Source organism: Otolemur garnettii, unplaced genomic scaffold (assembly GCF_000181295.1).
Source record: "Otolemur garnettii isolate 467f Iridium unplaced genomic scaffold, OtoGar3 scaffold00261, whole genome shotgun sequence".
In the NCBI taxonomy this organism is placed as follows: Eukaryota; Metazoa; Chordata; class Mammalia; order Primates; family Galagidae; genus Otolemur; species Otolemur garnettii.
The window spans coordinates 1,113,596-1,133,202 of record NW_003852656.1 but is presented as its reverse complement, the minus strand read 5'-3'; the positions used below and the strand labels follow the sequence as shown (position 1 = coordinate 1,133,202).

The window sequence follows — 19,607 nt, the reverse complement described above, 5'->3', positions numbered from 1 at the left end:
CTCTGAGATTGATCACTGTTAGCAAACATGTTGATGTGTTGTCACACAAATAATAACTGTGTCAAAGATAATAATAAATAAGACTGTGGGACTTGCCAGTCCAGGGAGAGGATTCATGGGACTGGCATGCTCTGTTCTCTTAGGCTACGGCGACCAGATGTCCAGGTTTTGGCGGGACAATACTAATGTCCTGTGGTGTTTTTAAAAAGTCCTGATTTTTGGAAAGAATGCAGGACAAGCTAGGGAACAGAGGGAGAACAGGAAGGAAATATATGGCTGCTGAAAAGGTTAATGTAACTCCATTTGGGAATGAAAAGGCTAATGTAAACTCCCTACTTCCCGCTGGGCAAGGTCATGCAGATGAGAAGGATACTGGCTCCCTCCCTCGCTTCTAGGCAAAGACAATTAGCTCAGAAGGAGCCAAACTGTCTGGAACAAACAAGTAGCCCCCTCCTCTCTAGAGGGTCCCTAACCATAAACAGCTCAGCCAATAGCCCCACCCCCACCAACCATCAATGGTGTCCCACTTTACCAATGTTAAAATCTGGTCACCTTATCTTAGGCCTTTGTTGGGATGAAAATGATACTTGGCACAGAGTCTACCCTCATTAAAATTTGGTGACTGCATAGATAGTATTTACAAAGCTAGGCACTGAGATTACGATAGCAAATCTATGTGGTTCCTGTTTTTAACAAGCTTCTAGTATTCTTCTCTTCTTCTCTCATGTTTTGGAAGAAAACTTGGTTCTGCTCTCTGCAAAAGTCCACCTCCCCTCGGCAGCGCCTGGAAGCTCCTTTGGCCAAGGCTCCACAAGTCATCAATTCTCTCTCTTGATTTCTTCTTGTGCCTTCTTTCAGTCTCCTCACAGCTTCACACCTAAAGACCCTTCTCTCAAAACTGCTTCCACTGTGCTACTTTACAGCTCCCAATCCTCCTTGACATACCGCAGTTGGTCTTCTGGCCCAGTCACTTGCTGGTGACTTCATAATTTCTTTATGATAAAACTTTATTGAACTTTGTTTCACATACCACACAATTCACCAATTTAAAGTTCACAATTCAATGATCCTTAGTATATTCACATGTGCAATCATCACAACTATCAATTCTAGAATATTTTCATCACCACAAAAATAAACCCCATACTCTTTAGCTCTCACCCCCTATGTTCCTATCCCCACCCCCAGCTCTAAGCAGCCATGATTCTACTTTCTTTCACTGTAGGTTTCCCTATTCTGTACTTTCATATAAATGAAATCATGTAATCTATGGTCTTTTGTGACTTGCTTTCACTGGGCATAATGTTTTCAAATTTATTCACAGTGTAGCAAATACCAGCGCTTAACTCCTTTTTGTGGCTGAATGATATTTCACTGTAAGGACATATCACATTTGTTTAATCTGTTCTTCAGTTGATAGACATTTGGATTGTTTCTGCTCTGGGGCTATAAGGAATAAAGCCATTATGTACATTCATGTACAAGTTTTTGTATGAGCATATATTTTCACTTCTCTTGATACCATGGAATTGCTGGTGCACATGGGAACAATTTGATCATTTGAAAAACTGTCAGACTTTTCCAAAGCAGCTGCACCATTTTACATTCTCATCATCAGGGTGTGAAGGTTCTAATTTCTCTGCATTTTGCCCATACTTGTTATTGACTAATTTTTTTAGCTTAACCATTCTTAGGGGTAGGGAGGGAGAATACTAGGTCATTGTGGTTTTAATTTGCATTTCCCAGATAACTATGGACTTCTTAACTTTTTAATCCATTGTCTTCCTATTCCCTATCCAACATGTCTGCTCTTAACACAACTCTTGAAACAACTCAGCTGTCCCCTTACATAGCCTCTAAGGTCTGCTCCTTACTTTCTTCCCTTCCTGACCCTCTGACCTCTATTCTTAGCCTCCCTTCTCATCTCTTATTCTCTCCCCACAAACTCTGATGCTCCCCGGGGCTCTAACCCTAACCCTAACCTGTTCCTCCCATTGTCAGCCAAGTGGAAGACCCTTAATGTATATATTTCCTGGGTCCTAATTCCAGTTTCACTTTTAAATTACCTTTAATAAGAAATCTAATTAAAAGTTCAATCAAATATTTATAAAATGTTTATGGCTGACATACACAAAAAATATTGTAAACTATAATAGTGATAATGATTCCTTCTCCCATCTATCAGTTAAAAATAGGTAGATAGATGATATTAGATATTGAAGGAAATCCCCAAGGAAGATAGTATTAAGTTGTAGTATATTGTTTTCTCATGTTCTTTCTGGTCCAAGAAGGCAATTCATGCATGCTCTAGCCCCATGGTCAGTAAACTTATGCCTAAAGGGGCCAGATACTAAGTATTTTAGGCTTCGCTGCCTATAAAGTCTATCATAGCTAATCAACTCTACCTTTTTAACAAAGCAGCATGGACAATATGAAAATGAATGGTCATGACTGTACTGTAATCAAACCTTATTTAAAAACATCTGACCAGCCAAGAGGTCTTAGTCTATATCTCTGATATAGCCATCACATCTGCATTACAGCCCAAAGGAGGAGGATGGAGAATAGAAGTGTCTACTCTCTCCATTTAGGAAATTTCTACTTACCTATCATTGCCTGGAATTTAGGTACAAGATCTTACCAACCTGCAAGAGTTGGGAAAATACAAGCTTTTGTCTAAGTGACTTTACTTAGTAACTATTGAGGAGGACAATTTTTACTGTGGAAGTAGGGAAGACTAGATATTAGGGACACTTAGAAGTCTCGACATCACTTAGCTATTTTTATAAGAGTGCTGTGTAATACCCCAAAAGTCAGGTGCACACATAAGCATTTATTTCTCATTTAGACGTGCAGTTTGGCTGATAAGGGCAAAGCCAGCTGGATTTGGTTCCAAGCTGTGGGTTAAGTCCAGGTCTGCTCCATGAGTCTCTTAACCTCCCAGACCAGTATCTATCTAAGACATGTTCTGCCCATGGCAAAGGGCAGGAGTGTAAAGGGGGCAAGTGACTATGCAATATAATCTTAAGTCAGTGATTTTCAGCCAGTGTGCTGTGGCACACAGCTGTGCTGTGAGAGGATCTTAGGTATGCCACAAAATTTTTTAAAGATTATTAATTATTTTTTAAAGAAGTTCATAGCACACTTTTTTTTTAACACTTTTTTGTGTGTGTTGACATAGTTTAAGTATGCTGAGGAAGTTTACCTATAAGTTCAAGTGTGCCCTGAGATAAAAAAGGTTGAAAAGGTGGGCACAGTGGCTCACACTTATAATCCTAGCACTGTAGGAGGCTGAGGTGGGTGGATTGCTTAAGCTCAGGAGTTTGAGACCAGCCTGAGCAAAAGCAAGACTGTTTCTCTAAAAATAGCTGGGCATTGTGGTGGTGGCCTACAGTCCCAGCTACTTGAGAGGCTGAGGCAAGAGGGTCATGTTAACCCAAGAGTTTGAGGTTGCTGTGACATCATGGCACTGCACTGAGGGCCACAAAGTGAGAGTCTGCCTAAAAAAAAGAAAAAAAGGCTGAAAACCCCTATCTTAAGGCATAGACTCTTTGATACAGTCTCACTCTGTCACCCAGGCTACAGTGCTATGGTGTCATCATAGCTCACAGCAACCTCAAACTCCTGGGCTCAAGCAATCCTCCTGCCTCAGCCTCCCAAGTAGCTGGGACTACAGGTGACCACCACATCTGGTTGGTTTGTCTATTTTTAGTAGAGATAGGGTTTATCTCTTACTCAGGCTGGTCTCCAACTCTTGAGTTCAAATAATCTTTCTTCCTTGGCCTCCCAGAGTGTTAGGATTACAGGTATGAGTCACTGTGCCTGGCCTTCTACCTATATTTCATTAGCCAAAGCCAGTGACATGACTGAGCCCTACCTCAACAGAGAAGGAAACAATATTCTTCCCATGGATGTTGGTAGAGAAGAAATGAATATTTGATGAACAATAATGTAATCTGCCATACTCTTCCTCAACTAGCCAAGATGATTAAACATACTTATGTCCAATCCTAAAACTGATATTTTCCTGAATCCTTGCTGTGTGGATACATATCCCCCCACATACATCAGCAATAACAGAAATCAGAAGATTACATACTCTTAAGTTTAAGAATATTAGGTTACCATCACACACTCCACTATAGTTCTGAATAACTAGTAATACTTTTTCCTAGACTCTTTTCACATTGAAATAAAGGGAGAAAAACACCTACCTTTAAAACATAATCCAACTTGCTTATGTAAATCTAGTTTCTTTAAAAAAAAAAAAAAAAGTCTGTCTGGTAACCTGCTCCCAGGCACTAGGATCAGGAGAGCAGAGTGGAGGATATAGGAAGAACATGAGCTCTGAAAAGACCTATCCCCTTTCTTCAAGCCATGTAACATGTAGGACATGGAGAAAAGACCCAGCAGTAACAGAGTTCTTCAAAAGGCAGCCAAGTTTCTTAAATGAGAAGCATTTATTGTTTAAGAAAAGTAAGGTGAAATTGCATAATACCATTTCATATCAAGGATGGTGATGGTGCTGGGACCATCCCTGTGCTGGATCCAGCTAGGACTCCAGACTTCCTAGTTAGGAAGCATGTATCCCACACTAGCTGATTTTTTCCACCTCTTCTATCCATATTTCTCCACAAAGTCTCTTTCTGCCCTCCAGGAAGGAGAAGAGAAACAAGGGGAAGTGAGCAGTTGGCTATCAGAACAAAGAGGCAGCTGCACCCTAAACGAGGACACCAACAGGGCTAAATTATCCCCATCCAACTCAAAGCTGGCTCTCAGGAGGAGCTCTACTGAGCTCCACTTCACTGAATCTTCTTCACTCTCTCTCTCTCTCTCTGAAACATCCTATCCCTGCATCTCATTTCCCCATATGTGTCTCCCAGCCTGAGTTCCTTATGACTCAGATCACAATATAACACTACCTCCACCCTCCTTCTCAGCTACTTAAAAAGGCAACGATTTTAACAAAATAGGTGGGGGCGAGGAGATGTCAAAGCAGGGGATAAAAAGAAAACTACCACAGGGGTAAAGATGAGAAAGCAAGCTAATTTTCCCAGCACTCTTGCAAAATTTCGTGATGCATTACCATGACGTACCCCTTCTCCTTCATTATTCACCATAACAACACACACACACACAGAAGGTCTGCAGCTACCACCTCCTTATCATTCCCCTAAGGACACACTAACGGCCCCTGTCTCAGGCACAGAACCACATGCTTTCAGGGAACCTGATCATGTGCACACACCTGTCTGTCTTCTCTTGTCTAGAGGAGGAAGGATCTCTGGGCATGCGTCTACTCTTTTCCATGTCCTATATCAACCCCAGGGTAGCTGTTATAAATATATTATGTCCCCAAATAGGAAACGTCTTCTCTTCTTGTCTTACCTTTCCCCTTAGCAAGTGTCCTCTGAAGAAGTGTTTCCTTATTCCAACATCATGTCACAAGTACAGAAAAGGATTCTTCAGATCACATTCTCTGGCCCCATCCCCACCCCAAGACAGCTGGTTCTCCTTGAACTGAGGGATTTTCCTGCAGCATCACGAAGGGGGATAAGAGCATGAGGCTACACTGGTGGGCCCCAGGTTTTTCAAGTGTGACTCCACTAATTCCCAAGCCTAAGTTATAGGCCAATGTGTAAAGCCTCCATTATGAAGGCCATTTGTACATATTTGGCTTAGTTTTATGCAAATTAAGAATTACTGGTGGGGTGTGATGGCTCACACTTGTAATCCTAGCACTGTGGGAGGCTGAGGTGGATAGATTGCTTGAGCTCAGGAGTACAAGACCAGTGTGAGCAAGAGAGACCTTGACCCTACTAAAAACAGAACAAACTAGCCAGGCACAATGCCTGTAGTCCCAGCTACTCTAGAGGCTGAGGCAAGAGGATCACTTTGAACCCAGGAGTTTGAGGTTGTTGTGAGCAATGATGGCATTCTACCCAGGGTGACAGTGTGCGACTCTGTCTCAAACAACAACAATAAAAACAAAAAGAATTGTTTGTTAGCTACTTTGCTGAATTTTTCAATAGTTTTGGTAACTTGCAAGGAACTTGGTAACTCGGAAGTAATGAAATTTGTATTTTTTTTTTTTTTTACAAACCATTGGGATTTTTAAGTTATCATAATTGTACTAGCTAGGATCTTCAACCTTACCAGGAGTGGTGGTAATGAGTACACTTATCTCATAATTGATCTGTAAATAATGCTTTTGTTTCCTCATAAAATTGATATATTTGTCCCAATGTTATCTTCAATGATTATGTCAATGTTTTGCCTATAGTCGATGTTCTGTAAATATTCATGGAATAAAGGAGCCTGAAATAAAAAAAAAAAAAAAGAATTGTTTGTATGAAGGCATAATAATTACCTATATGTTCTCTCAGGATGAATGGATAGCCCAAAGGTTTCTTTTCCTTTCTTTTTTAAAATTGTGAAATACAATTCATACACAGAAAAAAAGCATAATCAATTGTATAGTTTAAAGCAGGAGTCAACAAAATGTTTTTCTTATAATGGGCTAAAAAAATATTTTCATTTTTTGCAGACTATACATTCTATCATAACTGTCTGATTCTGCCACTGTAGTCTGAAAGCAGCTATAGATGATATGCAAGTGAATGGATGGGGCTGTGTTCCAGGAAGAGGTTATTTACACAAATAGTCAACAGGCCAGATTTGGCCTATCTGATCATAGTTTTCCCATGCTGCCTTAGTATGTTTGTGCTGCTTTAACAAAATACCACAAATTAGGTAACTTATAAATAACAGAAGTTTATTTCTCACAGTCTGGCAGCTGGGAAGTCTAAGATCAAGGCCCTGGAAGGTTTGGTGTCTGGTAAGGTCTCTGCATAATGCAGAGGCTACACTCATTGGCTACAGATTGCAACATACAGACTAAAATGTTTTCATGCACCATAATCAGCAAATTTGATGATTCAGAAACAAAAAGTATCTTTTTCAATGTCAGTAGTTTATGTCAATAGTTTGTGACATTTTCAATGTCACTACTTTTTAACAATTTGAGGAATTACCAGTAAGATTCTTTGCTCGGGGACGAGATGGTGCCTTAATCACAAGACCTCTCCCTGGTGGGTTAATTTATAAGCTTCCCAAGTGTGACTTGTAGGTCATCAGAAAAATTCTCTTTCCAAACAGGAATAAAGGAAGGATGTCCATTTTGCCACTTCTAAGGGACACAAGGTGTCTAAAAAGAAAAAAGAATATAGCTCCTGGATCTAGAAAAAACTCTCACTAGTAGTGAAGTGGGACCACATTCAGGTAGAGGTGAAACATCGACTTACACAATAGCTGAGGCACTTGAATAGTATTGGGGTGATAATAATTACAAGATACAATTGTAAGTGAGGAGCTGTCTGCCTTTAGTTAACTATTTAAAGACTTTGAGGAAAGAAAATTACAATTTCAGCTTAGCCACCTGCAGCTTAAAGTATATTGCGGTATCAGAAGGCCTCTGGTAGCCATAGGGAAGACTGTGTTAAAAATAAGACCCAGGATTTAACTGCAAGGGTAACAAAGCTAAAAGGAAACCGGGCATTTTGCCTCACTGGTCTCCTATGCCAATTTCAGAACTCTGAGAAGTACATCTGTACTGTGTTTAATATACTGCCTTTCCAACCTACCCTCAAGTTACTTAATTCAATATACTGTATATGTAGCCTTGAAAATATTGTAAATTATGGAATGTTTTCTTTACTAAAAGTTAAGTTTTTTAGGTTTGTTCATATTGCTATACATAAATCTATCTCAGTGCTTTTAACTGAAGTGTAGTATTCACGTTTTTTTAAAAAATGATTCCCCTGGGCGACACCTGTGGCTCAAAGGAGTAGGGCACCAGCTCTATATACCAGAGGTGGCGGGTCCAAACCCAGCCCTGGCCAAAAACTGCAAAAAAAAAAAAAAATTGATTCCCCTTATGATGGACATCTACATTTTTCCAATTTTTTCTTCCTATGGCAAACAAAACTTTAAAGAGTACACTCACTTGTGAGATTTACAGTGGAGTTTTATCCTGTTCTTCATGTGGCTGGCTTCTCCCTTTCCTTTAGCCTTGACTAAAATGTTCCATCTGCCAAGAGCCTTCTTCTGACCATCCTACCTAAGCAGGCCCTTCTCAGTTGTTCTTTCAGTCCCTAGTTTGTTTCTATCATAGCACAGGTAAAAAGCCAAAGTATTTTATTTATTTCCAGTTTTTGCTCTTCCCTACTGGAACCTAAGCTCCATGGGGACAGGTACTTTGTGAGTCTTATAAACTTTTGCGTCTTTAGCATCTAGAACAGTGTACAGCACTACGTAGGTGCCCAATAAATGGAATGAAGGAGGAAGGAAGGAGAGGAATCTTAAAAGAAAATTTGTCAATCCCAAGCAACTTGGTTGGTTGGAGTGCAAGAAGAGAAAGGCCAATACGAAATTACTTGTATAGGGAATGACGTACAACCTTAGGAACTGTGAATTCTGAAAGTAATTTTAAATTTTTTAATTTCTGTGTAGTACCCACCCTCCAGTACAGTTGTCTCCCCCTTAACCCTGGGAGATACATTTCAAGATCCTCAGTGGGTACATGAAACCTTAGATAGTACTGAACTTGATTGCCATCTATAGAACACATTCTTGTTCATGTCTTCTACCCACACATTTAATGTATTTTCCAACTTAAATAAGGACTTATCACGCACCGTGGCTGTAACTATTGCAGTCTGAGGTTGGACAGCAAGACTAGCATGAATTTCTTTTTCGTCATTCACAATTATATAGAGAATTCGTTCTTATTATAGATCTTAGCAATCTCAACATACAATTTTTTTTTCTTATTTATTAAGTAGAGAACTTTTACCTTTTTACTTAAGGAAGCACTTTATGGCCTCTCTTTGGTGTAGGCTAGTTCTCTGCATCACAAGCTTGACAAAGCTTGTGCTTTGGGGTCATTGTTAAGTAAAATAAGAATACCTTGAACACAAGCACTGCAATATCACATCAGTCAATCTGATAACTGAGAGGGCTACTAAGTGACTCTTGGTTGGGGAGCAAGACAATGTAGAGATTTCAGATAAAGGGAAGATTCATGACTCAGGGGAGACAGGGCAGGACAATGAGAGATTCATCACACTACTCAGAATGGCACATACTTTAAAACTTATGAATTGTTTGTTTCTGAAATTTTTCATTTAATATTTTCAGATCTTGGGCTGGGTACCTGTAGCTCAGTAGTTAGGGCACAGGCCTCATGCACTGGGGCTGGTGGGTTTGAACCCAGCCGAGGCCTGCTAAACAAACAACAACAACAAAAATAGCCAGGCATTGTGGTGAGCACCTATAGGGGCACCTCCCAGCTACTTGGGAGGCTGAGACAAGAGAGTCACTTGAGCCCAAGAGTTTGAGGTTGCTGTGAGCTATGATACCATAGTACTCTACAGAGGGTGACAAAGTGAGACTCTGTCTCAATTAAAAATACACTAATAATATTTTCAGCTCTCTCTTCTCCTCCGCTCTCTCTCCTCCTCACTCTCCTCTTCGCTCTCCTCTCTTTTCTCTCCTCCTTGGTGCTGTTCTGCAGTCTCCCTCCCCTACCAATAAAGACCTTTTGTACAAATAATAATAATAATATTTTCAGATCTTGGTTGAACTTGGGTAAATGAAACTGTGGAAAGCAAAACTGAAGATGGGGGTGTTATACTGTATCCTTACAATTTTAAGGCTATTTATTCCTTGTAAAAGTTATACATTAGTGGGCTTTGGGTATTATAAGAGAAGAGGTCTGTGTCCATAGGTAGCACAAAATGAAGTAAGGAAAGCAACTGCAGATGAGGTCACATTAGACAAATGAGGAACAGAGCCAAGACTAGAAATTTGGAGTGAGATGCAACAGGAAACCACCAGAAAAGCTGATAGTCCCTCCAGAAATCATCAGAATATTCTGAAGAATGCTGTACTTCTTATAATTACATGAAATAGGAACTTGATATGTATACTTCAAAATAAAGAGTAACCTCGGAAGATTTAGAGACAAATATATGTTACATATTCTCATAGTTTTATGTGAAATTCTATAATGTTCATAAAATGTTTAGAATTTAGATAAATTTATTTCACTTTATGCAGTTTCAGTGGATGATTGATAGTTGATAATATTGGCAGTGAATATTTTGTACCCACAAAATAACTTTGATGACATTAATTTATGCTTGAAAAAACTCTATCCAGACCATATGAACATTCCTTTAAAGACCCTCTCAAATGACTAGAAGGCTAGTCATGTGAAACAAAGGCTCTGAAGGCAAAGCCTGATTAAGGTCTGGAATTTCCTTGAAGGGGCTTGGGCAGTGGAAAGTCAAGATAAGTTAATGTGCAGCTAAGTTAAAGGTTATACCTCTTTTCTATAGATAACAATTTGTTTTTTGCACCTGAGTATGTTAAAAGTTTATGGTATTTTTGTATTATTATCTTAGAAAACCATCTGCTACCAGGTGCTTTACGATTAGTGTGCGTACATGCAGAATTGAGCATTGTTAAAGTATATAAGCTTGGAAAGAATAAACTGAGGTCGCTACTTGCTTGAGCGAGCAGTGGCACCCTACTCTTTGAAGACATCCTCACTGCTAGTCTTATCTCTGCGACTCTGGCCCAAACACACATTCACGCAACAGAAACCCAATTTACTAACCTGGATGAGGAATCACTTCTTCATCCATTATGAATGACTTTGTATGTACAGGCCTAACCAAGATCTACCTACAGATTGTCCCAGACAATCATGGTGTTTCGTCCAATGTCTGATCTACAATGATACCATAGTCAGGATCATTTTATAATAACATTAAAATGCTGAGAAAAATTCATGAAGTAAATTCATTAGAGAAAATGCATCATCTGAGAAAAAGTTTTAAGTGCAATTTGAATCCGATTGGTGTGGGGGTAGTGACATGAGGAATAATAATACATGATAGACATCAGGAAATCATTTCATTTGTTTTAGTGAGTCTTCTGAAACCCAAGGACTCTATGCCAAGTTAACAATTTCAGTTTACAAAAAGATCTCAGTTCAATTCCTGATTTTCTACACCAATGAGAAGGAATGATGTGGCCAATCTACAGCAGCTAAGAATCTAAAAATCCATTACTGAGTCTGCTTATCGTACTACTTCCCTTTTCCAGGGAAAAATGGGTTGAAATGGAAATATTTTGGGTAAATGGCTTATCTGCTGCAGTTTTCAGAACAAATATCACGAGGAGTCTCAAGATTATTATAGTTCCTGTGGCAGGTATATCCAAAAGACATATTTAGCTGTGACTCTGGCTCCGAGACCCTTTCAGAGGTAGAAGTGAAAATGACAAGGAGACGGGAAAGAACAGACTATGATATAACCTATAATCTCTGAATTAAATTACTCCCTGCACCCTTCCACTCCCCACCTCCCATATGTGCTGGAAAGTGTGTCATGAACAAGGGCTTGTATGGTGTGACTGAATCTTGTTTAATAGTGTTCTGTGTGAACTTCCTCACATCCAGTTCAGGAAGATGTACAACTGGAGATGTTAGCTGGAGTAGTGTGGGATGCCTGGGAGACCCTTTGTGACTTGGTATTGAACAGCAAATAAGGCACTGAGACCTTGAGGTGCTGGAGATCAACTGACCCATTGTTTCATCATGAAGATCCTTCGATGATATATTACCCGGGCCAGCAGTTTTGTCAGACACCTTTTGGTCTTGCTGAAGGATGGACTCAGCATATTTCCTCTAATCACTAAGTAAAGTAAGTTGCTATGTACTTTGTTGTATGAGTTGAAGCAGTAAGTAGAAAGCATTAAACGCAAACCTTTGGAGCAAGCAAGGCCTGGGTTTGAATCTTGATTCTGGGACTTGATAACTGATCACCTTATAGAATTATTCAGATTATTAAATAAGATCATGTGTATAAAGTGGTTAACATATAATGAGTATTTGATAGTTAAAAACAACAAAAAACCAATTGAATACAGAATGGTAATAATGAGAAGTTTCTAACAGAGGTTATAACTATGTAAGGTTTACACTTACAGCTTTGAAAAGGTTACTCTATAAAAATGATATGCTTTTTTTTTTTTTGAGACAGAGTCTCACTATGTCACCCTCGGTAAAGTGCAGTGGCATCACAGCTCACAGCAATCTCAAACTCTTGGGCTTAAGAGATTCTCTTGCCTCAGCCTCTCAAATAGTCAGGACTACAGGCACCACCACAACACCCAGCTATTTTTTGTTGCTACTGTTGTTGCAGTTGTCATTGTTGCTATAGCTGGTCCAGGCCTGGTTTGAATCCGCCAGCCCTGTGTACGTGGCCAGTGCCCTAGCCACTGAACACAGTCGCCAAGCCAAGATGATATGCTTTTGTAAATTTAATGTACACGATAATTTAAACTTTTACTCTGGAACTTGGCTTTCATAGATCAGTATTTTCTACATCTAAAGTTAAACATATGGAATATATGTCCTAAAATATGTAAGTATATTCTTCTGGTTGCTCTTCATAGCTAATAATTTCTTTAAATAGTTTTTAACACATGGTTTAACAAGGTCTTCTTGGACATATTTGTTCTCCTGCAGACACGAAGATATTGGATTAGGCAGTGTTTCTGGTGTTCATAGTGAATTCTTAGAAATTTAGATGGATATTTTCATTAAATCTTCTGACCAAACCTGAGCACTTATCAGGTAACTGATGTAATAAGGAAGGTTGAGGCTGTAGCTCAGGCCTGTAATTCTAGCACTCTGGGAGGCTCAAGTGGGTGGATTGTTTGAGCTCTGGATTTGGAGACCAGCCTGAGCGCTAGCGAGATTCCGTCGCTTCGGGCGCTGTGACGGGCGCCTGTGATCCCAGCTACTTGGGAGTCTGAAGCAAGAGAGACTCGCTAGAGCCCAAGAGTTTGGTAGAGTGCTGTGAGCTGTGACGCCCCAGCACTCTACCAAAGGTGACAAAGTGAGACAAAATAAATAAATAAATAAAAGGAACGGTAAGCTAACTGGCGCAGGAATCCTGGGAGTAAGTCCACCTTCCACCTAATTGCTTTGAACTCAAACCAACTGAGCAAAATAGCCAAACGCGGCTTATGTAAACAACCTACAAACACTTACTGAATTCTGGGGACTGAGATAACAAAGACAACACAAATGTTCCCTCCTGGTTTCACGCCAGTTTTCCAAAAACAAAAACACCCTCAGCTTCCTCAGCCCCTGGAGCCCTGGGGCGGCACTGCCTAGACCGCGTAGCCGCAGCGTAAATGCCCAGATCCCGCCCCTGACGTCACACGGAACCCCGCCCCTTACAGGCGGGAGCGCGCGAGGCTCTGTCACGCAGGCGCGTTCGCGCGGCGTAGGTGGCGCCAGAGACCGCCTGGGGGGTTGTAGGGCGACGGCGCTGCCGCCATTTTGTAGGGTGTTTGTCGCAGCTACTGGAGAGTGAAGACGGCGGTTTGGCGACGTTTCTCGGCTAAAAGGCCATTTGCGTTTGCGGAGGTAAGGTTTCGAGTGGTGCGTGCTGGGCTGGGCGGCTGTCCAGCCTTTAGGTCTCGGAGCCGGGTGGCGGAGAAGCGACCGGGTTCGGGGCCTCGGCGGCTGGGCACTGAGTTGGGAGTTTCTGCGGGGCACTACTCAGCTGGTGGTCTTAAACACCTCAAGTTGCTTAGGCGTCGCGGTTCCGTAACTGACCCCGCTCTGAGGGGTCTGTCCGCCCGCATCGTAGCTCCGGAGGCCCCGGACTCTCCCCTCGCTTCTGGCCGATGTACTGGGGTTTTTGATTAACCATGTCGGGGACCCTTCGAGAGCCGTGCCCTGCGTTTCTGTTTCTAGGGGTCTGGCCCAGCTATTCGTAGCGTTTGGGGGTTTTCCAGAGTTAGGCATTTGCTCCTATGTGTGGGTAAGCCCAAGGCGCTGGCCAGGTGCCCGGGGCGGGGAGGTGAAGACTGGGCCTCCGAGGAACTGCAAATCCAGGTCGTGGAAGTCAGCTAGTGCTTGTCAGCTGTGTAAATATGCAGAGGCTGGTCCTTTGCTCGGTTTAGGACACCATTGCTGCAGCGAATCTACATTTCTGATAGCTTTGCATTTTATTGTCTCTGATTGCTTAAATAATCCTTTATGTTTGTCCGACCCTTAGTAAACAACTCTCTGAGCCGAACCCACCAGCCACTTCGTCTTTATACTGTCTGTTTATGATTGTGTTCCATTCACGCTCCATACAGGCTTGGTGTCCATTAAATGCTGTCCTCATGGAGCAATTTAATCCTAATTTGTGTCCTTGTTTTTAAACCATGTGCATAACATAAAGTTGTTAAAAACCATAGGGCATTTAGAAGGGCGTTGGAGAATCAGATTTCTAATAATGGATATATACATATGCATCCATTGCGTCTTTTTTTTTTTTTTTTAAGATACCCGGTGATTCTAATATGTATTCTTTATTAAACAGAGGTAGTGTAATACTTTCAGGTTGTTTTTCTTTTCTGTGTGTGCAAAGAAACTTTACCACATAGAACGTGAGTCTAGTAATCTTAATCTTTGCCTCTAGGTAAAATATTTCTGAACATTGAGGGTGGGGAACAGAGGGACAGGGACAAACAGCTGAATTAAATTTTAAAGTGGTGAACTTGACTAGAAAAATAAAAATTTGGGACTCTCAGAAGAGTTCGTTCTTATTTTGATGTTTACATATCAACCGGTAATTTGAGAGTTCTGCCTTGTTAGAGAAGTACTGGTTGTGGCGGCAGGCGAACAGCAGAAGGGGAAAAAACAAAACTAAAGCGCATGCATGTGCCTTACAAAAACTGCATAATAATGGCCCTCAGTCATCAGATGTTGTAATTTTGCTTGCTGCTATTTAAGAATGCTTAACCAAAAGCTGAGTTTTGATGTGGTTGAAGTATAACTTGGGTATTTGTAGGAACAGGTCAGAAGAATCGCACTAGAAATATAAATTTTTCTTGATAGCTTCACCTCTTCTGAAGATTTTTTTTTCTTTTGCTTCACGTAAATTGTTGTGTCTTCACTTTCCCATATGGAAGTAACTTTTGTTGGTGGTATTGACACTCTTGCTGGGCTAGAGTGCAGAGATGTCATCATAGCTTACTGCAGTCTCAAACTCTCTGCTGTCCTCTTGCCTCATCCTCTTGAGCAGCTACAGGCTTGCACCACCACACCCTCCTAAATTTTTGTATTTTATGTAGAAAATCAGGGTGTCACTTTGTCGGGCTGGTCTTGACCAACTTCTCTTTTTTGTTGTTGTTGAGACAGAATCTCACTCTGCTGCCCTGGGTAAAGGGCTATGGCATCATAGCTTAGGGCAACTTCAAACTCCTGGGCTTGCGCAGTCTTCCTGCCTCAACCTCCCAAGTAGCTGGAACTACAGAAGCTCACCAGGAGGCCCAACTAGTTTTTCAGTTTTTGATTGAAACAGGTCTCAGTCTTATTCAGACTGATCTCCAACTCCTGAACTCAGGCAGTCCACCCACTTTGGCTTCCCAGAGTGCTTAGGATTACAGGCGTGAGCCACATCACCCAACTGGTCTTGAACTTCTGGCCTCAACTGATCCTCCCTCCTTGACTTCTGAAAATGCTGAAATTACGAGCATGAGCCACCACAGCTAGGCCAAGTTTTAGGATTGTTATTTGACCTGACCAAAGAAATGCCATCTCTTATGTTTCTAAAATGAGCTTAAAAAAAAAAAAGCCATATTATCGGATGCTTTTAAAATCAGCAAGAGAAATGATTAAAAGTTCTGTTTGGTGGCACCAGACTCTGATGGCATGATACATACTTTCTTAGGGAATACCTCGCAGGAGAATTGAAGCTATCTCATCTGATAGCCTTTAATCCATTTAAAGTCATCTAAATTTTTGCTTGTATTTATTTGGTTAGTACTCAGTCATTTGGGCAAGCTGAATAAGGTTAACTAGATTGGTTTTTGCTTTTTTAGTTCCTTGTTGAATTGTGAAATTCCTTTTAATGTGTAAACTTAACCTTGTTTAACAGTTTGGACTTCATTTTTAAACACTTAACTGTTCGCTCTACCCAGGGAGGGCAACAGAGTGACACTTTGTCCCAAAAAAAGAAAAAGAATTAATATGGGGAAAGGCAGATAGGGGTTAAATTGTTTGAGCACAGGTGCTAAGCTGGGAGAGAAGCCAGGCTGTGCACTGGAAATTATAAATGGAGTGGGTCACTATTAGCTGATTTCACTATTACCCTGCTTCTGTGTGCATCCTTGTAGATTGGTTTATTTTTTAGAAACATTTCAGATCTACAATAAATAAGTTTTAATTTTTAGGGTAACTGTAGGATAATCAGAAAATAAAACTGGTTGGATGGGAAAAGTAGTTCATACAGTGACCTTTTTATTGCCTGTCACTTTCTGTGCTGAATACTGTGTTCTGTCTGCCTCTTATTTTCAAACTTGAAGTAATTCTGAGGTTTAGAGAAACAAATGGTTCTTTACCATTAGAACAGAGTCACTTCCCATATTTAGTATGTCTGTTTCTCTCACTTTAGTTTTTTATATTACAGTATTTTGCCAAAGCTGCATGAAATATGGTATTATTTATCTTTAAATCAGCTCACATTTCAATCTTTGTGTTTTTTAAAAGAAACCATGTCTGTAGCTTAATGAGAAGGTCAGTAATAAATAGAAGATAAAGATAAATTAAAATTTAAAAGTTATTTTTAGCTAGATACTCATTATCTACTGAAGGCTTCTAAGCTTGAACTTTTTAGTCCCCCCTTCTTTTATTTTTAAAAAGACAGTTAACAAGTGTTAGTTGAAGACAAAGTACCACACTGAGAATTAGTCCTGGTTATAATCAGAAGAATTTAACGAAAATGTTCATTAAGCTCTTCAGCGTTACCTGTCATTTAATACTAGATCTCTGTGCCACACCAGTCAGATGTGGTACAGTGCCCCCATGCCTTGGGAAACATTACCTAAAAAAGGTTTAGAACTTGTATGATCCCATGTGCTGTCTGTCTATACTGTGTATCTAAATAATATTAATGTATAATATTTTTACCAAACATAACCATCCATATCCTCCACAGTTACCTTTTCATTTCTGTTAACAGATGCGACATTCCAAACGAACTCACTGTCCTGATTGGGATAGCAGAGAAAGCTGGGGACATGAAAGCTACAGTGGAAGTCACAAACGGAAGAGGAGATCTCACAGTAGTACACAAGAGAACAGGCATTGTAAACCACATCACCAGTTTAAAGATTCTGATTGGTAAATTATTCTTGAACTAGCAGCATTTTAACACAAATAGTTCTAATGATTTGTCACTTATATAGCTTTCATGTGTTGAATTGTTTTATAATTCAGTTAACAAATATTCAGAAGATAATTACTGCGTGCCTATTTTAAGCTTGACTCTGTAGGTGCTGAGGCTATAGATCTTATCCTCATATATCTGTCTGTTTGGGAGTAATGAGAGACTGTTTATCTATAAGTCAATGTAAAGTATATTAAGTAACATTGAATCTGGCCATTAAGGTTACCAGTAACATGGTTGCAGAGATGATTTGAATAATGTAAAGTATATTAAGTAACATTGAATCTGGCCATTAAGGTCACCAGTAACATGGTTGCAGAGATAAGTTATTTAACTTAACAAAAACTTAAATAACTTACTTTTTCTTAAGTTAAATAACTGATAATAGAATGCCCAGTAAGTGCCTTTAACTTGCATGTAGGAGGGAGAGAAAAATGTTGGAGTGTTCATTGTGTGACAAATAAGAGAAGATCTGGGGGGTTGGGCTTATTCCATAAGAGAAAAGCAATTTATGTTCATTGAGAATGTTTAAGTGCCTTGGGGATTAGTCATTGACTGTTGTCTACAGGATTTATTTGTAGATAAGGACAGTAGATAATGTTTGGTATTTTAGAAGGTTGCTTTATTCTAAGACTTCTTTGCACAGGCAGTCATCAGTAATTTAGGAAAGGGCCTCAGTAAAAATTTGCAGCAGCATATTTTATTGTATTCTTAACCAGCGTAAAATTCGGAGGTAATACATGCATATGGAATTAAAGGAATCTTAAAATTCTTTTTTTTTTTTTTTTTTTTTTAGCTGCTTACTATGCATTTTTATATACATATTTTTGTTTCCAAAAAACAGTGCTATATAGTACATGTGACATCCATTTTCAAATACAAATATCCTTTTATGCACAATTTAAAATGCTAATATTATCTCTTGTCATATAGTACTTGATACCTTATTTAACTTCTACTTTGAAAAAATATAATTAATAATCCTCAAATACATACCTCACAACATAGTACACGTTCCAAGCCAGAAGACACTCACTCACGTAGTAAAAATATCAAGACAGCCTAGTGTAGATATCCAGCAGAAAACATGGAATCTTAAAATTCTTAATGATTTAAGAAAGGCTAGGTGGATAGTTTCTTTCACTGTGTCTTCCATTAATTTCCCTTTCTCGTTTGTTTTGTTGGTTCTATGTTTTCTCCTTGTTTTGTGCAGATGTTCCATTGGGACTGTTTACCAGATTGCTTTCTAAATTAGCCAGCTGGGGTTACTTTAAAAAACAGTATGTAATTTTTTTCCTTCTCCATGCTAAACAGACGTGTTCTGCCAAATGGTGAGCTTGTTTATAGTCCGTGCAGACTAACATGTTTCATCATACTTTGTTATAAGAGGAAGGTCTGTGGCAGGATTACAATGACCAAAGCTAATGTACAATATACTATAGAAAACTATCTGAACCCCACTATTAATAAATACAAACAACTCTCTAAGGCTTAGCGTCATAGTTTATTATACACTGTATTTAGTGTATTCATAGGTTTGTTATATACTGTATATGTAGCAAAGAAGTGATTTAAGTGACAAACAGTTCATTTGTGTTCACAGTCAACCAAATAAACATGTTACTCAGTCCAGTTAACCACACGGCCAGTGCTCTGTTTGACAGATGTTTGGTGGTAATTGCTTACCATATCCAGAATATTCTGACAGTCTTTTCAAAGGTTAAAAACTTCACAGGAGTGTTTTTAATAAAATTATAGAAAAATGCAGAAAAGTATAGAGAAAACCTTAGTAGGAGGTTTTTAATTTTTAAAAAAACCCATTTTTAATTTTTTTTTTATTTTTCCCCATTTTTTAGATATAAAATTATTTCTAATTATTCTTAAAAATACCTTTTTATCCATATCTTTTCCTGATTATTTCCTGAAAATAGACATTTTCAAGATAAAAGGGCATGAACTCTTAAGTTCTTGCTACATATTGACATTTCTTTTTCTAGAAAGTTTGTGCCAAATTGTACTTTTTTTTTTTTTTTTTTAAGAGACAGAGTCTCACTTCGTCACCCTCAGTAGGGTGCTGTGGTGTCCTAGCTCACAGCAACCTCCAACTCCTGGGCTTAGGCAATTCTCTTGCCTCAGCCTCCGAGTAGCTGGGACTACAGGTGCCCACTACACCACCCAGCTATTTTTGTTGCAGTTTGGCCAGGGCCAGGTTTGAACCTGCCACCCTCGGTATATGGGGCCAGTGCCCTACTCACTGAGCCACAAGTGCCTCCCCCTTCTCATGTTTTTTGTTAAAATAGG

General features: G+C 39.7%; 1 protein-coding gene across 3 annotated transcripts in view; it reads left to right on the top strand.

The window, feature by feature from the left end:
• Positions 1–13,319: 13,319 nt before the first annotated feature.
• The window catches only part of CLK4 (CDC like kinase 4), a 19,063-nt gene continuing 12,775 nt past the window's right edge, over positions 13,320–19,607 (top strand). Inside the window, exons 1-2 of one of the 3 annotated variants that reach the window (XM_003802829.2) lie at positions 13,320–13,507; positions 17,100–17,260. In XM_003802829.2, the coding sequence (XP_003802877.1) occupies positions 17,100–17,260 (161 nt within the window). In that variant the 5' untranslated portion in view covers positions 13,320–13,507. Of the gene's footprint in view, positions 13,508–17,099; positions 17,261–18,202; positions 18,587–19,607 lie in introns of those variants that run through there. The other 2 variants (XM_012813396.1, XM_012813397.2) reach the window with 2 other exon arrangements.